Source organism: Talpa occidentalis, unplaced genomic scaffold (genome assembly GCF_014898055.3).
Source record: "Talpa occidentalis isolate TD23 unplaced genomic scaffold, MPIMG_talOcc4v2.1 talOcc4.12, whole genome shotgun sequence".
NCBI classification, from domain to species: domain Eukaryota; kingdom Metazoa; phylum Chordata; class Mammalia; order Eulipotyphla; family Talpidae; genus Talpa; species Talpa occidentalis.
In genome coordinates this window covers 94,009,193-94,034,900 of record NW_023601212.1, presented here as the reverse complement: position 1 = coordinate 94,034,900, position 25,708 = coordinate 94,009,193, and the positions used below count along the sequence as shown (strand labels likewise).

Sequence of the window (25,708 nt, the reverse complement as noted above, 5' to 3'; positions counted from 1 at the left end):
TGCCGCCTCGCCCTCTGGGCCCTGGACACTGGCCTTCCCAACTCTGGGCACAGAATGCTGTGCCCTCTCCCCAGAATGCTTCCTCTCACCTTCCAGGCTGCAGCCTCAGTGTTCCCTGCTGAAGAGGGGCCTGCCCTGAAACCAGCAAGCTAAAGAGACTCATTGGTGACCCCACTTTATCCTGCTTCCCTTTTTATTTTCTTCAAGCCTTATTACTCACTGGCTTAAACCTGCTAATGTCTTTGTTGACCACATCGACCTCCTGTCTTCCTGTATTAGATTGTAAGCCCCCTGAGAATAGGAGCCACGTCAGCCCCTAAGACCTAGCCTTGGGTCCGTCACATAGCAGCTGTCAATAAATATTGGTTGATTGAATGAAAAAGAGCACATTTTGTTGGAAGTTTTTGAAGGTTTTTAATTTTCCTGTGGCTCCCAACTGCCCAAATGATTAATGGGCAAAACAGATGACTGGTTCAGAAACAGAAATATTATTAATCATCTTGGTGTCTCCATCTCCCCTAGTAAGTCATTGTATTGGCTTTGGTCCCTTAGGAGTTTTATCAGGATGGAAATGGACCTGAGAATGTGGGGATTTATAACCTCTCCAAAGGAGTCAACCGATTCTGCCTGTCCAAGCCCGGTGAGTCTGGGAGGATGGATGTGCGTGCTGGAGCAAGGGAAGGCGCCGAGATGGCTTTAAAGGCATTTTTTCCTATCTTGGATTTGTTTGCATCAAGCAATCAATTTTGGTTGTGTTTATCAGGCACTTGTTTTTCCATCTCTCTCCTTGGGAGGGAGCAGGGCTTTTCCCCAAACACTTAGAGCTGTGGGCGTCTCTTGGGTGGCGTTGAGTAGAAACCACTGGGTCCTTCACTTTTAAAAATATGACACCTTTGCCCGGTGACCTGTCCTGAATCATCTGATTAAAATATACGTTGGATCATCTCCCATCTTGCTTAAAATTCTCAGTGATTTCTTTCTCTTAACTTTATTGAGCTACAATTTGCAGACCATAAAATCCACCCATCGAAAACGATGATTTTTAGTATATTTGGCAAGTTGTTTAACCATCATAATCCAGTAAAGAATATTTTTCATCACCCCAGTAACAGCTTTCCTCTGTATTGACAGTTATCTCCATTCCCAGAAGCCACTTATCTGTCGTCTGTCTATGGATTTCCTTCTTTTGGACATTTCATATAAATGAAACCATGTGATAAGAGTATTTTTGTCTGGTTCCTTTCACTTACTGTAACGTTTTTGAAGTTCATCCTGGTGGTGGTGGGTGTTAGTCGCTTCTGCCTTTTTACTGCCTTGTAGTATTCTCTTCATGATTAAATCATGTTTTGTGTATCATTCACCAGTTGGTGGATATTTGAATTGTTTCCTGTTCAGGGCTGTTAGGAATAATGTAGCAATGTGCATGTGTGTACAAGTCTTTGTGTGGATATCTGTATTCCCTTTTCTTTGGGGAAGGCCTGGAATGGAATTGCTGGACCATATAGTAAATTGGTGTCCTTTTTTCCTGAAACTGTCAAATCATTTTCCAAAGGAACTGGATATACCATTTGATATTCTCTTGAGCAATGCACAGAATTCCTATTTTTCCGTGTCTTTGCCAACATTTGCTATTGTCTGTCTTCTGGATTACAGGCATTCTGGTTTATATAAAGTCGTGTCTCATGATTTTGTTTTGCATTTTCCTGATGAATAATCGTTTATGAATTCTCTTGATTCTTAAAATAGAAAATCTTTAACCTGACCCTGAACTTCTGTATAATCCAGTCCTGTCTGCCACTCTCTTTGCTTCAGCCACCTGTCCTGTGTTTATTTAGGGTGCCTTTGGCTGCAGGTAACAAAAATCCATACAAAGGGACCATCAACATGTGGAGTTTAGTGGGCTCAATAACAAAGTCTGGCAGAACGTGGCCACAAGCATGTGAAGGATGGTGTCTTTGTGGTTTTTTTAGCCTTTCCCTTGTATTTTTTACCTTATGTTTGTTTTGGGCCGGAAGAGCAGGAGAGCTCAGGGAAATGTTTCCGTGTCCCCTCCTCCAGGATACTTCCTTAATGACTTACTGGACAACACTGTGTCATGTGGTCACTTCTAGCTGCCAGGGAGGCTGGGACAGTTGGACATATTGCCACCCCAGATAGGGCCTAATCTGGTATCAAGGAAGGAAGGACAGATGGCTGTTGGGGCATGATTAAGTGTTCTCTCTACCCCTCGCACCCTACTCTGCACCCAGCTGTGCTCTCCTGCCCATCACATCCTACTCAAGATGTTGTGTTCACATGGAGTCTGGCCCTCCAGTGTCATCCCTGTGATGCTCTTGCTCAGTTCTTGGCCCTCACTGAATGCTTGTGGCTATTGACTTCTCTCTCTGTCGACAGTGAGCCCCACGAAGGCAGGGTTCATTTCTGTTTTGTTCCCTACAGTGTACCCCAGTACCTAGCCCAATTCCTGGCATGTAGCAGGGGCTGGTACTCTGTCAGTGTTTGTTCAATGAAAGAACAGACAAAATAAATGGAGAACAGGATCATTTTTTCTCATAGTCACTGTGCTGGCATTTACGTCATATGATGGAAACAGCGGAAGTAGCTTCATGTTTTTTTGGGAAGTCTGGCCAAAAGGTCGGTGATCACTTGGGGGAGCACACTGTTAGACCTCACTCCTCCCTGAAAGTGACGACCACCTAATCTGAGCAGTACCCTCTCTAGGCTCATGGTCTAAAGTGTTTCCTGAATTTTTTTTCATTTTCTGGGCCTTCTCCTGCCCCTTTTTAGGGATATTTACAGGAAGTCTTTCCTGTGGTTATCTTTTGGGTCTTTGAATCTGTGAAGCAGAAAACTCATGGCCTGTCTTGCTATGAAAATGAGCTTCCTGTTCCTTTTCCTGTGTGTGTCTGTTAGCTAAGTCTGTACAGATCAGAGTCCTGGGAGCTGTCAAGTCCTAGAGAGTGAGACCCTGAGCTTGTGTGTGGGCACTAAATGGAGGGGATCATGGGTAAGAGGCAGCAGGAAAGAACTCTCTGATTCCCTTGTCGTATCTGCACCCTGTATTGAGTCTCGTGAGAGGCTCTGCCTTTGGATCTCAAAGGTTGGAGCTGCCCTGGGGAGTGGACGCCCTTCTCTGAAAACTGCTTTTGATTTCCTGACTGCAGGTGTGTACAAGGTGACCCCTCGCTCCTGCCACCGGTTTGAGCAAGCCTTCTACACCTATGACACGTAAGCTGGGCACTCCCGGCCCCGTGGGGTTTGTGCCCTTCGAGCAGAGAAGCAAACGTGCAGCTTTCCCCCGCTCATTTTTGAGAACAGGGAGAATGCTTTGTATTTTCCTGCAAGAGGAAAGTTAGGCATTAAAAAGACTTTCTAGATAAGCATTTTAAGACACTAGGGTAAATTACAGAGGAAATAGAAATAAGATTTCTTTCCTAAGAATTCTGTAAACCCAGGATAGAAGGCTGGGTTTTGAAGTAGTTTAAGTATAATCTTGGTTAAATCTTCCAGCTCTCACTAATGGGAATTTTTCAAGCTCAACACTACCATTTTTATATTTTTACAACTGATTGTGGGTTTCACTGGGAATTGGATGTATTTTGGAGTGGAGAATTAGTTTACTCTTTAGAATACTTGTAGTGCAGGTTTCTCCCACTACCCAAAAGCAGAGGATTCTTAGGAAACTGAAATGGCCAGAAGCAAAGCAGCAATTACCTTTCGTTTATATGGGAAAATTGTAAGCTTTCCCAGACCTAAAGATCAACTTGCCAGATCAAACCAAATAACATAAAACCTAAATCAGCACTAACAGAGAGTAAAAACAGGAATGTTGTGATAAGCACATAGCCTGCATCAAGGAGTTTCTAGGGAGGGAGTTGGGGCAGGGAGGGGTGCCACTGCCTCTCAACAGCTCCTGTAAAACCAGCCAAAGCTAAATGTGCTCTTTTTGCTTTTCATTGTAAGAGTAAAATTCCCTTTGAATTTCTTCTGGTTCATGAAAACAGGGACTACTGTAGGTGTTTCATCAAAGCAAAGTGGCCTAATTCAAACTTTCAAAAAGCAGGGCCTGCCTGTACTTCAAGAGTTACTTCCTCCCAGACATAGAGCAATTTCATGTAGTATGTTTGCGGGTTGGGAAGGATGTACACAGGGTGTTGTTTCTGATCCCTTGAGAACGACTAATACTGCTAGTGTCTCCTTTCTGCTTCCTTGATTTATAGGTCTTCACCCAGTATCTTGACGTTGACAGCCATCCGCCACCATGTCCTTGGAACTATCACCACTGACAAAATGATGGATGTCACTGTGACTGTCAAGTAAGACAAGCTTCCGGATTGGGCTGGGGGCCTTCTCTAATAGACTCCCTGAAAATTATTTTTGATTTCTTATCTCTATGTGTATATACAATGGTCTCCCTCTCACATACTTGTGTGACATCGCCATAAATTCATGACAGCTTGGTCCTTTCCTTTCATGAGTCAGGAACTAACTGCAGATGAGGAAGAGCCTCTGACAGCCAGACTCAGTGCTCAATTTCTGTCGGAACTCTTCACACTTCCTGACTTGGCTAAGGGAGAAAAAAAAAAAATGTCTGCTTTGTTCATTGTATTTCAAGTGTTTTAGCAAATTCAAAAAAATTGCCTATTTTTCTTGAGACCTTTTTTCGAAGCCTTGGAAATAGAGATGGCTCCCGATATAAGAAGGGTCACGAGAGAGAAAGTATATGAGAAGCCGTCCCTCACTGGGGGTCATGTTCATGTGAATATTGCCTCAAAGAAATTTTTGCAGAGCGGTGAGGTGCATCTGACATCCTAATTTTCTTGAGAAATGAGAGTTTTAACACTATGACCGTCTTTGTGAAATAGAATGGGTAGTCTGGCTGGCTTTCTCCCGCCTTACCTCAGTGAAGTTGTCTTTCTAGTTGTGTCTTTCTCTCTGTCCCCACCTTTCATTCACCCTCCATCCAGAAAAATAGTGTCTGAGAACCTTCTGTGTCTAAGTGCTAAGCGTAGCCCCAGCCTTGCCCCCGAGGAACTGAGAGCCTCACGGGCAGGTGCACACAGAACTGTAAACTTAAGGCCTTGATCAGTGCTTTGAATCTGAGCCCCTGGGGGTGGGGCCACGTATGCGAGGTGGCCTGTTAAGGGGCTTCCCCTTGTCCCACCATTGACATATTTTAGATAGAGGAATGACTTTTTTTATTCAAAGGGTCCCCCTGGCTGCCAAATGGAAAAACAGAAGAGGCCTCAGAGAGGAAGTCAGTTGAGGCAAGAGTCCAGTGAGAGACGGTGGGGGCTGCGGTCTGATGGCAGAGCCTAGGAGAGGAGTGTGGAGGGCGGGTTGAGATGTGGAGGAGACAGAGCTGACAGGTTTCTAGGAAGGGTTGGTGCTGGGTGCTGAGTGCATTGGCTTTTACTGTTTGCCTGTTTGGAACGTATGAATTACTGGGATGACGAGGAATCATGTTATTAACAGCAGTGGTTCTGTCTTACCTGTTTTCAGTGTTTATTCTGTTCATTTGTGTATGCTCGGAAGGGTTTGGATGAAATGCATTTTCTAGCTGGACATAGCTGCCTGGATGCCTAATGGGATCGAGTCCTTTCCAGACCCAAAACCTGACACCTGCTTCCCACCCCCCAAAAAACTACTCTGGGGCCCTCCCTGGGTGCGGGCTCTATGGAAGCAGAATGGCAGTGCTGTCTTTCTAATTGTTCCTCGAAGCTTTTTCTTGCATCCCACACCCAGCTAATTCATCAATAAATACTTGGTCTTCTAAGTAAAATATATCCATCCTCTGGTGCCTCCTGACACCTCACCTCCGTACTTGGGCCCAGCCCACATGCTCTCTTGCCTGGGTCATTGCTCTAGCTTCCCATCTGACCTCCCTGTTTTGGCCTTTGCCTTGTGATTGTATTCTCCATGCAGAGTCCAGAGTGGTCCTCTAAAGTAGAGAGAATATCATTCCTCCTCAGGGTGAATCCACTGTTGGTGGAGCCCCCGTCTGACCGCTGGAGTCCCTCTCATTGTCCTGCCCGGGCCTCTCTGCCCAGGCTGCATTGGTTTCCTTGATGTCCGTTGAGCATGCTGGGGAGCTCCTCTTCAAGGCTCCAAGGTCTTCACCTTTATGTCCCCTTGCCTGAGACACTTGTTACCCGGGTTGCCCCACAGCTCACTCTCCCCCTTCCTCAGGTTCCTTTACTACCTTACCAGAAAGGCCTTGGCCGTGCAGGCTTCCGTCATTCCACGCTGCTGTGCTTTGCTGCATCGTGCTTGTCATCTCACCTCATTTTTCTTTTCATCGTCTCTTCCTACTGGAATGTGGATCCCGCAGGGCTAGGCCATGGTCTGTCCTGTTACGGGTGTGTCCCCCATGCCTGTGATCTAGCAGAGCGTGTTCCCGGGAAAGGCTGAGTGAAAGCAGGAGGTGGCGGCCTGGAGAGACCTCTATGTCTACGAGAAATCTAATAAGTTTCCAAATCACCAGCAAGGCAGTGGGATTCCATCCCAGGCCAGAGCCAGCAGACTCTGCTACCCTCACAAAGGAGTTCCCTTTTTACTTTTGAAAAGCTATTATTTTATTCACACCGTGAGCAGACTGTGCCATTGGTGGCTTGTGTCGCATCACCATGTCCGATTCCGCGGGTGACAGGGATAGATGACCATGCCCTCTGCTGCCACTTCCTCTCCCCAGGTCTTCCATCGACAGCGAGCCTGCCTTGGTCCTAGGCCCGCTGAAGTCTGTGCAGGAGCTGCGGAGGGAGCAACAGCTGGCTGAGATCGAGAGCCGCAGGCAGGAGAGGGAGAAGAACGGCAAAGAAGAGGGTGGAGATGGAGGGACCAAGCCCCCCGTGCAGGAGATGGTGGACGAGCTGCAAGGCCCCTTCTCCTATGACTTCTCCTACTGGGCTCGGTATGCTTGTGGGCTTTTCTCTGCAGTCCCCTCTGTTCTGACTTCCCCCCTAATGAAGGATCAGAACCAGCCTAACTGCAATGTTTTATTTTAGGTCTGGAGAGAAAATCACTGTGACCCCCTCGTCTAAAGAGCTGCTCTTCTACCCCCCTTCCATGGAGGCCACCGTCAGTGGAGGTAAACCCAGCTCGGTTGAGCTGGAGTCACGTTTGGGCAGCTGTTCCTATACCTGCGTTTAAGAATTCCTCAGTTGCTGGAGGGACACCGTCTCTGTTAGCCCCCACCCTGCACGTTGCTGTTACTCTTGATGCGTGAATGAGTGAGTGAGTGAGAGGGAGGGCTAAGTCAACACATGTTACTCGCACTGTAACTTGGGCTGTCTTTTTGGAAAAGGACTTCCCTTTCCTTGATAGTTATAAGTTGACACCAGAAGCTATGTGAAAAGCACGATCGCTGACTGGTGAGCCGTCGTTGTCCTCGGTCTGATCTGTTCATGTTGTATTTTGGGGAGGGCTGAGGGGGAGACCTCTTTGGGATGGGTATTAGCAGCGATTGCTAGTGCGACATTTGCCTCTTGCTATTGATCAGTTTTTCTAGCCATGTGGATTCCTTGAATCCTGGGCATTGAAGTGCTTTGTGTTTGGATGGGGAATGTGTGGAGGAGCCTGGTTTGCAGCAGCAGCCAGTTTGGGGTTTCCCATGTGGGGTGCTCTGGGGTTCAGTAGCATATAGTTCTCACTTGCTATAAGCACATATCCACATCTGTGGTCCTTTCAGAACGGAGGGAGCGGAGTAGTGGAACCTGTCTTTGTCGGGTTTACCTGCAGGGCACCTGAGTCCAGCCTTTTGGGGCTGCAGAGAGGCTTGCGCCCCTCCAGACATCGCACCGTCTGGCATATCAGCCTCATGTGGAGCTAGCTTCACGTTCTCAGTCTTAGCCCCGTCTCTAATGGGGAGGCCCACCCCGGAGATCCCTCTCCTCTGCAGCTAACTCCTGTCCCCTTCTTCCTTTTTTAGAAAGCTGCCCAGGGAAACTGATTGAGATCCATGGGAAAGCAGGCCTATTTCTAGAAGGCCAGATCCATCCAGAGTTGGAAGGAGTCGAGATTGTCATCAGTGAAAAGGGGGCGAGTTTGCCCCTGATCACAGTCTTTACTGATGATAAAGGTGCCTATAGGTAAGCCCTTGCTGAGGAGACATTGGTTTGGAGCCAGTTGGGGAGCCCACATCTGTGTGTTGATGCCTCCTCCAGGATGGAAGCGAAGCCGTCTATAGTGTGTTGCCTTTTTCTTCTCAGTGTGGGCCCACTGCACAGTGACCTGGAATACACCGTGTCCTCCCAGAAGGAGGGTTACGTCCTGACTGCCCTGGAAGGCACCATAGGAGACTTTAAGGCTTATGCCCTGGCTGGTGTAAGCTTTGAGGTAACACTGCATGTTTATATAAAGCAAAATCACTGAGTTTTACCTGGCACGCAATAATCTGCCCATAACGTGTAAGTTCTGATGGTCTCACATGAACACACCCATGAAGACGCTACCACAAACACAATAGTGAGCAGGTGTGTCCCCCCAAAGTGTTCTCATACCTCTTAGTGTCCAGCCCCTCCTACCCTCCCTGCCTGTCTGACTCGCTTTCTGTCACAGTAGATGAAGTTGCATTTTCTAGAATTTCATATGCAAATGGAACTATACAGGAGATACTCTTTTTTGTCTGGTTCTTCTGCCAGCAAAATTGGGAGGCTTTTGACTTCTGCTTGTTTATGTACCTTTTGGGGAGTGCTTTAAGCTTCATCCTGACTCTGTTTTGTATCGAAAAACATGGACTGTTCCTACGGAGGGGTTAGATGTCTTCCTCAGTCCTTCTTGGGAAGGAGCACACTGTGTAATGGGGCATCTTGAGTATGAATATTCTCAACACAGAAACCTAAACAACGTGGCAGATGACAGCATATAAAAATTTAAAACTGTATTGTGCAGAATACATTTTTAAGTCAAATGAAAAGATGTTTGAACTGGGAAGAGAGATATTAATGCCGTAAACAGTATCCCCAGAGCACAGGGAACTCCTAAACTCTGTAAGGAAAAGACAATCTAATAGAGAAAACATGAACACGGCTACAAAAGGGAGTCTGCAGAGGTAACGTGAGTGACTAATGAATAGAGCACTCTGCTGCGGCCGTGACCGAGGAGATGCAAAGGAAGTTACCCTCAAAACACTGGTTTTGGGTTAGATTTGCCATAGTTAAGGCGACGGCCATTTTTTTTTAAAGAAATAAATACTTGTATATTTTTATTTATTCATTTATTTTTTAATATTTTATATAATTCTTACATCATTTTTCATTTTTGCACAATGTATGCATTTTCATCTTGGTTATATTCCCCATACAATTGCACCCCCCCCCCCGTTTTTTTTAGGATTTATTTATTTATGCATACAAGAACTGGGGTACAGCCCAGAGGTGCGGGGGGTGAGAGGATTCACCAGAGACAGAGTGGGGAACAGAACGGGCAGACTGAATGAAATACACTGCTGAGGGGAGCAGTGGGCGAGACAGGAGAGGTCTGCTGCGCCATGTGGGTTGCTCCCTGCTTGGCTGGATCAAACTCGTGCTGCAGAGGCTGCGGATTGCTTCATAGTGCGATGTCTAGCCCCTTGCGCCACCAAGGAGGCCCAACATCCCCCCCGTCCTTCCTCTTCCCCACCCCTGCCTTAGTGTGTCTCTAGTTTATAGTTGCTTGTTGATTTTGATTTTTACTTTGTATTAATTAGTCTTTTTCCTGGTCCCTTATTTAGGTTTTTCTAAATTGATAACGGCCATTTTTGGGAGCGTGTGTATTTTCCCATGCGTGGATCATTGATGGAACTGTAAATGGTTTTAGCTACTTTAGAGTATAATTCGGTGGTGTCTTTCTGAATTTAAAGTGCCCATAGCCAGTAGTTGTCCTCCTAGGGTTTGACTCTCCAGGAAAGGAGAAAAATATAAGTACACAAAGATAGACGTGTCCAGGGACATTTAGATTGTCCTTTTCCATCACAAAAGGAGGCGGCCGGCGCCCCACCAGCTTCCTGACCCCGACTTTACAGTGGCATGCAGCTTTTAGAAACCAGGAGGCAGGTCTGAGTTGACTGATCATAAAGGAAAGCCGTGAGTGGCGGTGGAGGGAGAAAGTCGGGTACAGAGCCGCCCGTGTCGCCTGCCATTCTTTTTCACCTCCACCTCCCTGCTGCTCACCCTCGTCTTGCCCGCCTGTCATCAAACCTAGTGCTGCAAGGCTGCACCCCAAACTGTTAACATTAGTTACCTCTGGGGACAGAGAGGGAGATTTCTGTCCCCCAGTATAAGAATAAAAGCTCATGGGTTTACCTCCTGACTTGTGAGGTGGGGTCTGCATGGTTAGTACGTTACCTTTCTCACCCCCAGATAAAAGCTGAAGATGACCAGCCCCTCCCTGGGGTCCTCTTGTCCCTCAGCGGCGGTGTGTTTCGTTCCAACCTCCTGACCCAGGACAATGGCATTCTGACGTTCTCAAACCTGGTAAGGTGTCCGTTCACTCACTGCCTGCTTGCCTCTCCCAAGAGAGCAGGGACACGGCGTGCGGGACTTACGTGACGCTTGGCAATGCAAGAAGAGAATGCTAGCATGGAGTGTTTTTACATTTCTTCGGGGACCAAATCTAATTAGAGGATCGCTCTTACCACAACTTGGTGCTGCTGATTCATGTCCCCTTCCGCACACTCCCATTTTCTGGCCACCTGCTTGTCACTAAGGCAGTGTAATGAATTACCATGGCTGCCATGGCTCCTGCCTCCGGTGTCCCTGTGCTCACCACAGGATCAGGTTGCTTGTGATGCCGAGAGTGGTCAGCTGCTGCACCTGGTGGGAGGAGAGCGCTGAGTCTCATTCCAGGTGTTAGTCTGAGGCCCTGACTGGTGGGCACTCCAGAAGTGCAACCCAGTAGCCCCCTGGTTAATCCTTTAAAGGGATTAATCCTTTAAAGGGGTTAATCCTTTAAAGGTCCCTAATAAAGGGACCTTTTCAGGGGTGTCGCCTGCAGCAGGGAGGTGTGCCTATCAGAGCCCACGTGGTGCAGTGACTGGCACCCAGGTTCAGACCTGCCCTCTGCTGTTTACTTGTGTCATTGACCTTGCCGAGCCTCAGTTTCTTCATTTATAAAATTCAAATGTGAGTTTTGCCTCCCCATTGCGGAAAGCCCATGATGGTAACAGCTGCCTTTTGGAGCTGGAATTGCTGTCCTCCGCTCTGTTTGTGGTAGAGTAGGGTGACTCTTCCGTCTGTCCAGGAACCCTGGAGCTCCTGGCATCCTTCTGACTTTAGCTGCCTCCTTTTTGAGTTCCACCTGCACGTGGCAGGGAAGGCTTAGTCTGTGTTCGGCTGTCTCTTGGCAGAGCCCTGGACAGTATTACTTCAAGCCCATGATGAAGGAATTCCGCTTTGAGCCGTCCTCCCAAATGATCGAGGTACAGGAGGGCCAGAACCTGAAGATCACCATCACCGGCTACCGGACGGCGTACAGGTAAGCAGCCCTGATGCTCCCCTCTCCACAGGCCTGGGCCCTGGGGTGCCTCTCCTGCCTCTGCTTCTAGAAACTTACCCCAGCCTTCAAGTCGGGAGAAAGGAACTGAGATACCAGGTCCAAAGAGTTTTCAGACTGGTGCCCTTTTTGTCTCCTCAGACTGGTGATTTAGTCACAAGTGTCCTATTTTGAAATTGGTCTGAGAGAGCCTACTACTTAGTTGCTTAATTTTTTTTAAATTTTTATTTATTTTATTTTAAGATTTGTTTTTATTTATTTATTTATGCAAGCACTGGGTACAGTCAGAAGCGTGGGATAGCGAGAGAATTCACCAGAGCCAAAGCGGGGAGCAGAGCAGGCAGAAGGACCGAAGTATACTGCTGAGGGGAGCAGTGGGTGGCAGGAGAGGTCTGCGCGCCATGCAGGACCTTCCTCCCGTGGCTGGGGAGCGGCCAGGGAGCAGCCGGGGATCGAACCGGCGCTGTAGAGGCTGCGGGCAGCTTCTCAACCCAGCACTCAACCGCTGCGCCACGGGGGAGGCCCAATTTTTTTTTTTAAAAGAGTTTAAAACTTGAATTAAATTTCTAAAAAAAGGAAATGCATTCACTGGAGTAAAACTTCAAAATGTTGAAGAATGTGGAGTGTAGAATTTCTCCAATATCCTTATCTCCCAACCAACCAGGTTGTCAGTGTTCCTGAACACTCCCAGAGGTGGTTCATGTAAATACTAGTATACACAGGCCCTCCCCCTCCATGGCTGTATGTGTATGTGTATCCATAATGTGCTTACACATCAGCCCGTGTATATAGAGACACGGAAGTACTTGAGATGAAGATTCAGTCAGGAGTGGGTTCAGCATGATGGGCCATTTCCAGCTGAATATGTGCGATGAAAGAGGAAGTGATTTTTTTTCCTTTTATTGAATGCTTCATTATTTAAAATAAAGCCTAACAAAATTTTTTTTAATGAGGTAAAGTCAAGCTTAGCCTTTTTAAAATACAGTTTTTTGGAGTGTCCCCTAAAATGTAGGAGAAGAGAAATCGTGACAGCCGCTGGCTGATCCCGCCCTCTGGCAGAAGTGGGTTCAGGAGTGGAGGAGCCGGAGCTGAATCTGCAGGGTCACTGGGGCCAATGCCTTTGGAGCCGTCTTGTACCTTGACTGCTGGTAGAGGCAGGACACCTTACCTGCCGTCTAGCGAGCTTCCAAAAGCCACAGAATCTCATGTCCTGCTGCCTCTGTCACTCCAGCTGCTATGGCACAGTCTCTTCTTTGAACGGAGAACCGGAGCAGGGTGTGGCTGTGGAAGCCATGGGACAGAACGACTGTAGTATTTATGGAGAAGACACGGTGACGGATGAAGAGGGCAAGTTCAGGTTACGTGGATTGCTGGTGAGACTTTGAACATGTTTTATTAGTGGGTCTTTTCATACTGTGTTCAAGAGTGTCTGAGGGACTCCCAGATTGTTGGGAAGGGACTGAGCAAGAAGGGTAGGGATGGGGGTAACAGGGTTCTGGAAATCTCTCAATCCCTATCTTAGTGACACACCTTGCCTTTATCTAGCTGACATGTTTGATTGGGGTTTTGTGGCAAAATAAAGTTGGATAACCATGGGTTTGGTGCAACTTTTGCCTGGAGTTGATAATTTATGCCTAAGGTCAGGACTCTCAAACCAAATGTCTTTGACAAGTACAGAGCCAGAAGACAAGTACAAATGGCTGAAGGAGGCTGGGTGTCACTAGGGAGTGGTGAGGATTGTGGTTTACTGGAATAGGCATAACCCTTGTAAAGGAGCCAGCAGCCATGCAGCTCAGCTCATTAGAGCCACGTGAGAAGACAGACTCAGGGTCACCAGATCATTAGGATTTTCAGAAGAGTAATAAGGAATTCAGATCCCACATGAATATTGGCAGATAATTAAAAAAAAAAAAAAAACCCTACAATCTTTTTGTTCTTTCGGCTGCTAAATTACAACATTTGGTTTAGGGGAGGAAAACAAAACCCTCCAACCTCTTTGCCCTTTTGGCTGCTAAATTGCAACGTTTGGTTTAGGATTTATGGTGCATTTTTCTTGAATTTTCATTTGTACATTCATGCTTCATTCATTTGCTCACTTACCAGTCACTAAATGGATGCTGGTGAAGTCACCTAGAGTGTGGGTGGCACCCACTGGATGGGGTCACCTCTATCTGGGGTTTGTTCCCAGTCTTTTAAATAGACAAACTACACTTGTAGTTGACCCCAGAGCTAGTTACATGCACGTATCTCAGCAACAGACTAATGCTTGCTCAAATCAAGTGAATGGAGATACCAACCAGTTTGCCAGTTTATTTAGATATACCCTGGGATGACAAGAAAGACTCTGTCCTGTGTCCAGGTACTGGAGGTCACTGGAAGTCAGGTCAGAAGGTTGCTTGGGAGCGTGAAGCATTCATGCCCGAGGAGGATGGACGTGGGGCTTTTTCCTTGCCATGCTGTGGACTGCTATAGGCAGGATCTGATAGTCCTGCAGGCAGGCTGGAGGCACACTGACTGGGTGGGTGCCCTGCACCTTGTTCTGCCTGCCACTCACACTCTGTGGAAGGTTCTCATCAGATTCATCAAGGCAGTGGTTTGCTTGCCACTTGCCTCCTGAGTTCGCTTGTCCCAACAAGCCTTGCTGCAGTGTTCCCTCTGGCTGTCCCCATTTTGTGGCGTGGAGACATGTCCCAGGGACCCCAGGAGACTGCTCTTTGCTGGCTTCCAGGCTTGCTTTCCTTCCCTGAGGCAGTGGTTCCAGGGAGAACGGACAGGGCCCAGGGAGGGCTCACAGCTTGTTAGAACCAGGTTCTCTATCTTGCTCATTTATTGCAAGCCCAGCTGTGCAGTCTTGTCCTTTGCTGGCTGCACAGACACCCTCCTGCCCTACTGTGTCTGGAATCCCGCCTCTGCCATTTCCTCGAAATGTGAGTTCAGGCAAGCTTTTCATCCTTTCTGTCTCGGTTTCATCCTCAGCTGTAAAAGGAGGGCTGTGATAACGTCAGCTTCCTTGGCTTGAGTGTTGAAGGAGTTAATACACACAAGGCACAGAGAGGCTCAGGCACACTGACTCAGTGACAGGTGATAGGCAGAAGCAAAACCTTTCCCCAGGCGTTCATCACTGGAACTGGAGCTTAGTCCTCTGCTCCCCCCTCATTGTGAGCCCGCAACCCAGAGGGGCTGGGCGGGACCTGTGCAGGTCCCTCCTCTCACCCTGGCCTGACTGCTGCCTTCTGGGCACCTCTCCCGAGGTTACCAGTTCCGTATCACCTTCTTGGTTCCCTCCAGTGCCTTGCTGGCCTCGACACATTCATCTAAACTCACCAACTTAATACTTTTCATGTAATTAAGCTGAACGTAGCTTCCTTCCCCACTGCTATAGATTTCTGTTTTACCTGATTCTTGGGACACCCTTCTCTTCCTTGTAGGTGATAATTCATCAGTGCTCTCAGTGTGTTTTAGAGTTGCCCCCTGGTGGCAGCCTGTGCCTTCCACGTGCCGGGCCGGGTTCCAGAGGAATGTCCTTAGCGTCGGCAAGGGGTTTGGATCTGAGTTTGCCAGAGGACAGCAGACTGGAGAGCCCCTGTTGAAGATTTCCTAGGGATTTCCACCCAGTTGGATTCGTTGGTTCTTTGGCCTTTTCTGGGCAGTGTGCTGCACAGGATCTTGGGTGTGAATCACACCACTGGGACTCTTACCCAAGAATACAGGCAAATCCCTGAGATGTCACTGTGAGCGAGGGGTCGGGCCAGTTGGGATGGGAGCAACTGCCCCGGGGCTCCTGCCTGGCCCAGGAACCAGTGGTAGGCAGTGCCCCTCCCCCTGCTGCAGCAGTGCTGTCTCCTTTTCTTCAAAAATAGCTGCTCCCATGCTGCCTCTCTCAGGTGCATGCAGCTATTTTGAAGGAACCCAGTGCTACCGGTCCTGACTGAGCTATAAAGTAAATTAATATGTCTGTTGGTGGTCATAAATGTGATTGTTCTCATTTCTTTTTAATAATAACTTTAGTATCTTTGTAAAGGTGCCGCGTGCTCATTATAAAATAGTTCAAGCAATATATCTAAAAGGAAAAAATTTTGAAAGGGAAAAAACACAACCTGAAGCTACCCCGGCGGTGGCCTTGGTTAATGGAGAGTGAATAACGTGTCCCCCGCTGCTTCGCTCACAGAACTGGGCCTGCGCGTGTGGCCCAGTTTAAAATAAATGATTACAGCTTTGGGTCATTCCCTCTTAGATGCATGTAGTCACCTTTGAACTTGACCCAGTGCTTTAAACACTTGCGGACATCATTCTGGATATCATTTAGACAGATAGAGGGGAGCGGTCTACACCAAGGCAAATAGGATTTTATCAGAATAAGCATATGTACTGTGCTTGCAGCTTGGGAATAGGAGACCAACTTCAGTTGCCTGAGTGGGGATTAAAGGGATTGCAGAACTGAGATGAATGCTTCTTCATCTGGGTACATTTTCAAGGCACTGGCAAGAGGGTGCATGGGGCCTGCAGGGGACAGAGTGGTGAGGGCCTGTGGCCAACACAGGCCCAACGGGCTTCATGTGACGAGCTCCTTGCTGGAGAAGTGACCTGTGGGTTTGTTTGCAGCCGGGGTGTGTCTACCACGTTCAGCTCAAGGCGGAAGGCAACGACCACATCGAGCGGGCCCTCCCCCACCACCGGGTGATCACGGTAAGCACAGGATTCTCGACGGGGATGACGTGATTGCGTCCCAGACCAGGCGCCCTTCAGCGCTTCCTTTCTGGCTGCCTTTCGTCTGCCGTGGGGGAAACGTGAAATCCTAATTAAGGGTTCCCTTAGAGTAGCATCCTCACAAGTAGCACCTTAGGTGGGGTTTTTAATGAACAGCCAGTAAAGAAACTTGAACTGTTGTTTCCCTGCTCCCTCTTTGAGTTCTGACTGTTATCCACATGGGTTAAGGATCTTAAGGCCTAAGTAGCATTTTACACCAGGGGACGGTCCAAAAGAGATGTGGTCTTCCCTGGAGGTAGGGCCACGCCAGGTTCTTATAGTCACATGACCCTGTTTTCCCTATGGTGGGCAGAGTCTGGTAATACTCGAGATCATGGCTTAGCTGATTGATCCCTAACAAGGCAGCCCTTCAGGTCCCGGGGAGTGGCTGGGAATCATTCGAAGTGAACTGTTTTGCCGTTTGCTAGATGAGAGGGTGAGGGTGGAGGGACTGGTGCTTGGTGGCTTTGCCAGGTGGCACTAGGCTGGGAGATGATGACGTCTCAGGGAGGAGGGTGGTGGGCCAATGGGAGCCACCCCGATTTTCTTAATGTCTCTGCGGTGGCTGACATTTTATATAGCTGTGAGGGCTGCATCTTACATGGATGCTAAGTCCATCCTGCCATGGACTTAGCCAGTATCGCAGGCAGATGGGGGATGACAGCCGCGCAGGTATGAGCAGGTGATGGGGGGAGGACATGGTCAGGAGAGGCTTGGGGGCCAGCTTCACTGACTACGCCACGAAGAACATGTCTTTTTTCAAGAGTAGGCGGGAAATCTGTTAGATTTTTTTTTTAATGTACATGAAATTTCTTTTGTAAATGTTGACAAGCAATTAAAACTTAGGAAAAAATGGAACACTTGTCAAACAAAATGTGTCCGTGAGCCAGGTGTGGCCCATCTCCTTCCTGTCGGCTCGTGACCTGGGACTGGACTCCAGTGACAAACTTTGCTCCCTCATTCTCAGAAGTGAGGTTGCTCTGAAATAGCTGCTAGGACGTCAGGCCGCCAGGTAGATACTCCCGATCCAGCTCTCTCAGCCCCAGCCTGCCTGTCTCTCTAGGTCGGGAACAACGACATCGATGATGTTAACATCATAGTTTTCCGGCAGATTAATCAGTTTGACTTAAGTGGAAACGTGATCACGTCCTCTGAGTATCTTCCTACATTATGGGTAAGACCAGCTAATTTTTTTAAAAAAAGATTTATTTATTTATGCATACAAGAGCTGGGGTATAGGCCAGAGATGTGGGGGGGTGAGACTCACCAGAGACAGAGTGGGGAGCAGAACAGGCAGACTGACTGAAATACACTGCTGAGGGGAGCAGTGGGCGAGAGGAGAGGTCTGCTGCGCTATGTGGGTTTCTCTCTGGCTGGCTGGGGATGGAACTCATGCTGCAGAGGCTGTGTATTGCTTCATAGTGTGGTGCCTAACCCCTTGCACCACCAGGAAGGCCCAAGACCAGCTAACTTTTAAGGTTGCAATGTTTTGTTCTTTTCAGCTTGAGAGGATTAGGGGCAGGCTCCCTGGGCCCATCTGAGCTGCGTTAATGCACAGGACTGAGGTGGACATGCTTGATGTCCTGCCTATGAGGGTTGAGGTTGAGGCTGAGATTAAGAAACTTCCATCCGTGTGCATCTGGGAGAATGACTGCTGGTGGCTGGAGAGAAACCAGTTCCAGTTAACTGTGTTGTTAGTATTTATTTTTGGAAACATGGCAGCCAATGCCCCATTAACACGGAAAGACATGGCATGGGAGCTAAGGGTGGACTTGCGGAAAGGGAGAATGCTGGGTGAGACCCTCAGCCATGTGGGTGAGTCCCAAGCTCCCCAGGAATAAATCAGGGTACTTGGGCTCTCTGAGTCTCCATAGCGATGGTCATGATGCCTGGCCAGTGGGATTGGTGACCAGTTATATGAAGTTCATGCCTGGCGTATTACAGACGTGTTAGGAGCTATTCTTTTTGGTATCATCATTACAGTATTATTATTTTGAACATTAGCAGTCAGCAGAGTATTTTAAAGGTTTGCATTTCTGTGCTCATCACGTAACTGGTGCCCAAGATGATTGAAGCCATCATGTTTGGCTGTTGGGGGTGGGGTGGTTTCCCTTCCAAATCTCTGTGTTTCCAAAGATTCTTCCCCCTAAGAGATAAGCTATGCCAATGGTGTCTGACATGAAATGTGTATCAGGTTTCAATTTCAACAAACAGAGCGCCTGCTTGCTTTCTGCTCTCCAGGTGAAGCTGTACAAAAGCGAAAATCTCGACAATCCAATCCAGACCGTTTCTCTGGGCCAGTCTCTCTTCTTCCACTTTCCGCCGCTGCTCAGGGACGGCCAGGTAGCTCCCGCCCTCCGGGCAGCTGTCCTTGTTTAAATGGGCCCAGTGTTTAGTTTAAAGGAAACACAGTTGTGGCTCAGCTAGTTTTTCTCCCTAGATGCCACTCTGCAGCAATGGGTGAGGTTGTGCTCAATCCAGGGAGGTTGGGCTCTGTAGGGACAAGTTTTCTTAATTCCTTGTTTTTCTGTCTACAAATTAATATTCATGGCAGGAGGTTTTGGGTAGGAGACTCATCACTCAGAAGGAGCCAGTGTTAACATGTCAGTCGGCACCCCAGATCTTCCAGGCTGTGTGCGTATGATTCAAACATATATGTACACATGTGTTTATTCACCTTAATAAACTCACATCTGGGACTATTTGTTTTATAATCTGTTTTTCAATGAAGATTCTATCATGAACCATCATAAATCTTTTATGACATGGTCTTAAAGTGGTGCACAGAGTCCGGTGTATAGGAAATACCATAGTCTGTTTAACCAAGGCCTCCAAGTTGGACGTCACTTACCACTTCCAGGACAGTATTGTCCACCTGGACACTGCTGTAGGCGAAGTGGTGGGAATAAATTTGGCATGGATTTGGTTCTTTCTGGTGGACTTAGCCTGCGGTCACCAGGGTACGCTGTGTGACCTTTCCGCCCCTGGCTGCTTACACCTGCCTCAGGGATGCTCAGCCAGGCTTTTCTCCATGTGCGATGACTATAAAGTAACAAATATTTATGGAATTTGGGGTTCCTCCCCATTTCTCCAGATGCCCTTTGAAGTAGCCACTTCAGGCAGCACAGCTCTATGGAAACAGCTTGGGCTTTGGGGCCAGACTCCACCTGGGAGCAGAGCCTGCGGGGCACCTTGTTAGCCAAGTGACCTGAGCCAGCCACTTAGCTCTGTAGGCCTCACTCTCCTCCTTTGTGAATTGGGACAATAACCCGGCTAGTGGTTGAGACCAGAGCAAACAGGCATTTGCTCAGTGGGGTGAACACGGTTAGGGCTCAGCACACAGGGCTGTGACTGTCATGGGGACCACTCCAGAGATGCAGTGTTCTAGAGCTGGCCAGCTGCAGAGCCACTTGAGTCTTGTCCCTGCAAAGCCAGCTTCATTTGGGGTTGAAGGTGGTCTGTGTGTGATCATATCCTCCCTCATCAGAGTTGGCTCGCAGTAACTTTCTGTGCTGCATAAAGTCACCTTCTCAAAGGACCATAACTGCCATGGTTGAATATACTCATAAAAGGTGCCACGGACCCTGGGCACCTTGTCAGCAGGCACGCCTCAGCTGTAGGGGACACAGCGCTGTCACTGATGGGCTGGTCTGCTGAGGCCCATTCTGAAGTTAGTGATCTTAACTTGGGTGTGTGAACCTGGGGGTTTCTTGAAAAACCTAAAGTCCTTTACATCATAGCCATGTGTTAACACCTTCATTTTCATTTGCTTTGCCCAAAACTCTATAAAAATTCCTTCTGCGCGTGCTCAGAACTACGTTGTGCTCCTGGACTCCACGCTGCCCAGGTCCCAGTACGACTACGTTCTGCCCCAAGTGTCTTTCACGGCTGCAGGCTACCACAAACACATCACCTTGATTTTCAACCCCACGGTAAGAAAGAGGGTCGCTTGAGAGAACTGGTGAGGGTGTGCGTAGGGAAGTATGGGGCTGGGGAGAGCTATTTAAAGGCTCCTGGCCCTGGGCCCTCTTCACATTGTGGATTGCGCATTCTGGGTTCCCCTGGATGCTCTTTGGCTTTTCTAAGCACTGAAGCCTTCATTTCCTGTTGAGGAGGGCGCTAGTAGTGAGGACAGGCAGACTTGTCTAGGGCAAGTGGCTCTGGGTGGCCTTGGGGGAGGCAGGTCCCCATGATGCCATGGACGGTGAGGTGTGGTCCCTCCAGCAGGAGGCACATGACCTCCCCCCCCAGCCTGCCTATGCTCTGCAAATGTATCTGCGTACCTTCACTCCTCACTCTGATCGCGTGGGGTTCCCGTGTCTGTGGGTAGCTGACGGGAGGCCGGGGTCGTGTGTCGTGCTGGGTGGAGCTGGCTGAGGAGTGACGGTGTTGCTGGGTTTGCAGAGGAAGCTGCCTGAGCAGGACATCGCACAAGGTTCCTACATCGCTCTGCCCCTGACGCTGCTCGTCCTGCTGGCCGGCTACAACCACGACAAGGTAGGGCCTGCAGAGACCCCACAAGAGGGCGGCCTGAGCTGGGGAGAGTGAGTCCTCACAGCAGCACAGTGACACAATAACCAGAGACGTCAGTGCTAGGGTGGGACCTAGAGACCTTAAGTCCAGTCCCCAGGCTTAAACCTCTGGCCTTGAAACCTCTCCCTGCCCCTAAACCTGGAGTACCAGGCCACATCTGTCTCCTCTCCCTCTGGAACAAAGACGGGCCTTTGTGAACTGAGGTGATCCCCTGTGGCAACCCCCCCAGGCAGGAGGTCCGCGAGTGTGTGCAGCTCAATCAGCTGTCAGGCCAAGTGCACCCAGCACCCCCTCATTCTCTCTGTCTCTGCAGCTCATCCCCCTGCTGTTGCAGTTGACAAGTCGACTGCAGGGCGTCCGAGCCCTCGGTCAGGCAACCTCCGACAACAGCGGCCCTGAAGATGCAAAGAGACAAGCCAAGAAACAGAAGACGAGGCGGACGTGAGGAGGTGGAGAGCGCGTTGGGACCTCACGCGGGACAGGCCACGGCCGGGGGCCTCCCGGCCCAGGCATCAGGGCAGCCTTGGACTCACGTTGCGGGTGCTGTCTGCCCACGCGCCTCGGTGGGCGTAGCTGCCTGTGCCCTCCACCCCGGCCTGGCCCCTAGGTGCAATGCGATGTCGGACCCTCCTGTCACTCTGCTGAGCACAATTTATTTTCTGAGTTGAAGATAATTTATTATTATTTTTGTCAAAGAAGTATTTAAGCTGTGCTGGTGGCCTGAGAATGTAATTCTTAATTTTCAGCATCCATTTGCAAAGAGAATTTGTGAACATGGGTTTTGGTTCCCTAAGGAAGTCCCTGTTGGGTTTACCTTCTCCTTTAAGTTCCCTTTGTACCCAAAATCCCTGTTGGCAATTGCACAACCCATATCTACTACTTGGAGAGAATGTTAGGAAGTAAATGTCAATAAAATTGCCCTTTCATTTGTGTTGTAGCTCATCTCAGATGTGTTTCTTGGATGACATAATGTTGGGCACAGACTGAGATACCTGCAGGGGTAGGTAGACCCTGAATGAAGGGCTGGAGCAAGAAGATCCTTAGCAAAGGCAAGAGGAGTCCCAGCAGCTGTCTTTTGGCCTCCACAGCAGGAAAATAGGGGCGGGTGGGGACTGTGGCAAAGTGAAGAGCACCCACTCTGTTCAAAGGTGCCATTGTGTCTCAGACCTAGCTCACTAGTGCCCTGCAGGACTGTACATTCATTTTTCTAGAGAAGTCAGAAAGGCAAAATTTTTGTGAAATCTTGCAAGTCTTAAATGTCGGCAACAAATTCATTTTGAAAAAAAAACACACATAAACTTTTGACTAAACAAAAATGCCTGTGTAGTGTAGGTGAGGCTTGAATGCTTCCAGTTTGCATAAGGGATCCAGGAATTCACAACATTTGAAGAGCATTCATTTAATTCTTACAGGAGATAATTTAGTCAACTGAGTTATATTGAAGGAGGAGCCACATCCATCCACCCAACTGCTAGTGAGTACCACGTGTGACAGGCACTGGGGTGTGAAGACGACACAGTGAACTGAGTTGGAAGAGGATGGGGCCGCTTCCACTTTGTCCCTCATCCCCTCACAGCTTGGTGGGCGGCGGGCACTCTGTGAGGAATGACCAAGTGAATGCATCTATGGGCACGGCTCTGGTTGTTGGGTGGAGAACCCCCCATAAGTGGACAAGGGCAGTGCTGGTCAGCACCTCCTGGTGGAGGAAGCTCAAAGGTCTGATCCTGCCTGAGAGCTTGGGGAAGCTTCGGGACCCGGTGTTCAGGCCAAGTCTGGAAGGACACCAGTCACCTACACATTTTGGCCTATTGAAGCCATAGCCCTCTATGGCACCCCAAAAGTCCCCAGAAAAGCCCCATTCAAAGGTGCTGGCTTTACCTCAGTCCTCTTTCCTTGTTTTGAATTTTATCAACGGTTGCCATCCTGAGTTAAGAACACTTCCTCTCTCCAGGGCTGAGGATCTTCCTGACCTTATGAAGACAGGTGTGCATTCAAGTCTGTCTTAGGAGGAAATCTGTGCCCTAAGATCATGTAGCTATTAGGTGGCAGAGCTGGGATTTGAGCCCAGCAACAAGAGTCCTTGAACTCCCAGGTGCTGCAGCCCCTGCATACCAGCTGAGACAACACAGCTACGTGCCAGATGGTCCGGGATAATTCAAGGGCCAGAAAAGTCATGCTTTATGCAGAAGTGGACAGAGCTGTGAGAAAGCTGTGAGAAAGTTAGCAAAGTCAGCATTATTTCTGGGACCAAATATTTCCACGACTGAACACTTAAACCCTGTTCCTCAGTAGGCAAGACTCCCCTTTCCTTAACAGCTGGGGCAGCTCTATGAGAGGAGTTGGGAAGAAGACAGTTGCGGTTGCCTTCAGTTTAGGCTGAGTTCATTAGGGATAAGGAGTGTCTTAATCATCTGCATTTCCAGTCCCTTCCACAGGGGGGGTGTTTGAGAGAGGTGCCAGCTTCAAGATGCCCCTCCCCCATCCACATTGCCCTTACCCAATCCCCTTGCCATGCTGAATCAAGGCCCGGCCCCTGTGACTGGTGGAATGTGGCAGACCTGACATATGACTTTGCAGGTTGGGCCGCAAAGACTTGGCACATCCGGATCACTTATGCTCTGGGGAAGCCTCTGCCTTGCATGAGGATGCTCAGGCTTCCCCCGGAGAGGAGTTGAGGCCCCAGCCAACAGTTAGTCCAGCTTGCCCGCCATGTGCCTGAGGCAACTTGCAGTGGATTCCCCAGCTCCAGTCCCGCCTTTGGGTGCTGCAGCCCCACTGACATCTACTGCCGCCGCCGCTTCAGAGGCTTCACGTGAGACTGCCTGGTTGAGCTTCCCCAAGTCCCCGACCACAGAGGTGTGACACTGTTGTGACTGTCTTAGGCCTCTGGGAGTAACCAGCTGTACACTAAGATAGTGCGTTATTTTTCCTCCATCAGGGCCCTTGCTCTCCAGCTTTCAGTGACCACATTCCAGAAAGACCAGTTGTTACGAACTGATAGACATTGACACCAGGTCCAGAAGACTGTGCTCCCAGACGTGAGTCACGTCACCCACCATTTTCGACTTTATTTCTATAGTTTGCTAAGCCAGGCCCAGGCACCACTCGGCCTGCAGGGGCTGGCACAGATGCTGGGCGCACACCCATGAAAGTGGAGACAAGGGAGGTTCCCTGTGAGTGGAGTTTGGAAAACGGACATCTGGCTTTGCCAATTGTTCTGGCTCTGTAGAAACACCCCCTGCAGCGCCGGGCTTTCCACCATCCCAGCCTGCAGCCCCAGCAGAAGGAAGAGTTCCCATGCCTAGCATTGTGTGTCCTTCCTGGGGAGGGGGAAAGGCTGGGGCAACTGCAGAGTCCCTGGGGCCTGGCCAGACACAAGCCACACCTTCATCCTTGTGATAGGCAGCTCCTTGGTTGGGGATCCCGCGTTTCCCAGGGGGACAAGGACCCAGGTGAGAACAAATAGCAATGAGCTCTTTTCCAAAACTTGATGTGGTCATGTCACCCACCATTTTTGACTATCTTTTTACTAGCAAAATGATGACTTTATTGTGTCATGCCTGGTGGAGGGGAGAAGCTCTTGTAATGTGGGCCTTCTGTGTGTTAGGGCCACAGTACAGTTCCAGGCCCTGGAACTTGGTGCAGTGGGGGATGAGAGGACCCCATTCTTCCCAACCCCTTTCTCAGTGGGAGCCAGTGTTTATGCTTTAAGACCCATTGATGATCACAATCATCTCACTTACACCCCATGTGGACACTGTGTACATCTGGAGTTAAATTTAAGATGCCACAAATTTACATCTTTTTTAAAAAAAGATTTATTTATGCATACAAGAGCTGGGGTACAGGCCTGAGGCACGGGGGGTGAGAGGATTCACCAGAGACAGAGTGGGGAGCAGAACAGGCGAATCTACTGAAGTACACTGCTGAGGGGAGCAGCGGGCGAGTCAGGTGAGGTCTGCTGCGCCATGTGGGCTGCTCCCTGCCCGGCCAGGAATTGAACCCATGCTGCAGTGGCTGCAGATAGCTTCATAGGTTGAGTCTTAACCCTTGCGCCACCAGGGAGGCCCCTACATTTTTTTTAAGATTTATTTATGCATACAAGAGCTGGGGTACAGGCTAGAGGTGTGGGGGTAAAAGGATTCACCAGAGACAGAGTGGGGAACAGAACAGGCAGACTGACTGAAGTACACTGCTGAGGGGAGCAGCAGGCAAGTCAGGAGAGGTCTGCTGGGCCATGTGGGTTGCTCCCTGGCCAGCCAGGGGTTGAACTCATGCTGCAGAGTCTGCGGATTGCTTCATGGGTTGCATCTTAACACCCTGCACCACCAGGGAGGGCCCCAATTTACATCTTTTTAGGGCAGTGAGGTTTTTACCATTTTGCTGTGTGGATGAAACAGCCGACTGTCTTGCCTTCGTTTCCTGGCTTATGCTTTTAAAAATAAATGAGTGCATTAAAACAAGTGGTCCCCAAATCTGTGTGAAATCCTTGTCTCCAGAGACTGATGGCTGCCCCTCCCTGTCTGGGCTCTGCAGGGGAGGCGGCTGGTGAGAGGAAGAAACTGGCAGCTGCTGCATTGTCCTCCCGTCCGCTGAGTGAACACTCAGGAAGAGCTGCTCTTTCTGTGGGTGCAGCCACGTGGAGAAAGCATTTTTCTGCTTCGAAAGGGTGCCTCTGCTCCTGTGCAGCTTCCAGAACGCCTAACCTAAGTGATGATGGATATTCAAGTGTTCACGCGTGAAGGTGCTATCCAAGACTGATAGTAGTTGAGTGTGGGGCTTAGCAAACTGTGGCCAAGCTTGCTGTGCTAGCTGTGTTTGTAACCAGCCACGCTCATTCATTTACAGATTACCCCTGGCTGTTTTCACCCTGCAGTGGCAGAGGTGAGTGGTTGTGGCAAAGATTGTATGGCCTACAAGGCCTAAAATGTTTGCTCTCTGGCCTGCTACAGAAAAGCTT

General features: G+C 49.1%; 1 protein-coding gene across 1 annotated transcript in view; it reads left to right on the top strand.

The window, feature by feature from the left end:
• LOC119241892 (BOS complex subunit NOMO1) overlaps positions 1-21,708 on the top strand; it is a 46,775-nt gene extending 25,067 nt beyond the window's left edge. Inside the window, exons 16-31 of the mRNA XM_037507548.2 lie at positions 553-640; positions 3,165-3,228; positions 4,221-4,316; positions 6,692-6,910; positions 7,005-7,087; positions 7,928-8,087; positions 8,208-8,334; positions 10,338-10,451; positions 11,324-11,451; positions 12,701-12,842; positions 16,072-16,155; positions 17,279-17,389; positions 18,457-18,558; positions 20,028-20,147; positions 20,620-20,712; positions 21,062-21,708. Coding sequence (XP_037363445.1) covers positions 553-640; positions 3,165-3,228; positions 4,221-4,316; positions 6,692-6,910; positions 7,005-7,087; positions 7,928-8,087; positions 8,208-8,334; positions 10,338-10,451; positions 11,324-11,451; positions 12,701-12,842; positions 16,072-16,155; positions 17,279-17,389; positions 18,457-18,558; positions 20,028-20,147; positions 20,620-20,712; positions 21,062-21,193 — 1,863 coding nt within the window. The 3' untranslated portion in view covers positions 21,194-21,708. The remainder of the gene's footprint in view (positions 1-552; positions 641-3,164; positions 3,229-4,220; positions 4,317-6,691; positions 6,911-7,004; positions 7,088-7,927; positions 8,088-8,207; positions 8,335-10,337; positions 10,452-11,323; positions 11,452-12,700; positions 12,843-16,071; positions 16,156-17,278; positions 17,390-18,456; positions 18,559-20,027; positions 20,148-20,619; positions 20,713-21,061) is intronic.
• The last annotated feature ends 4,000 nt before the right edge of the window (positions 21,709-25,708 follow it).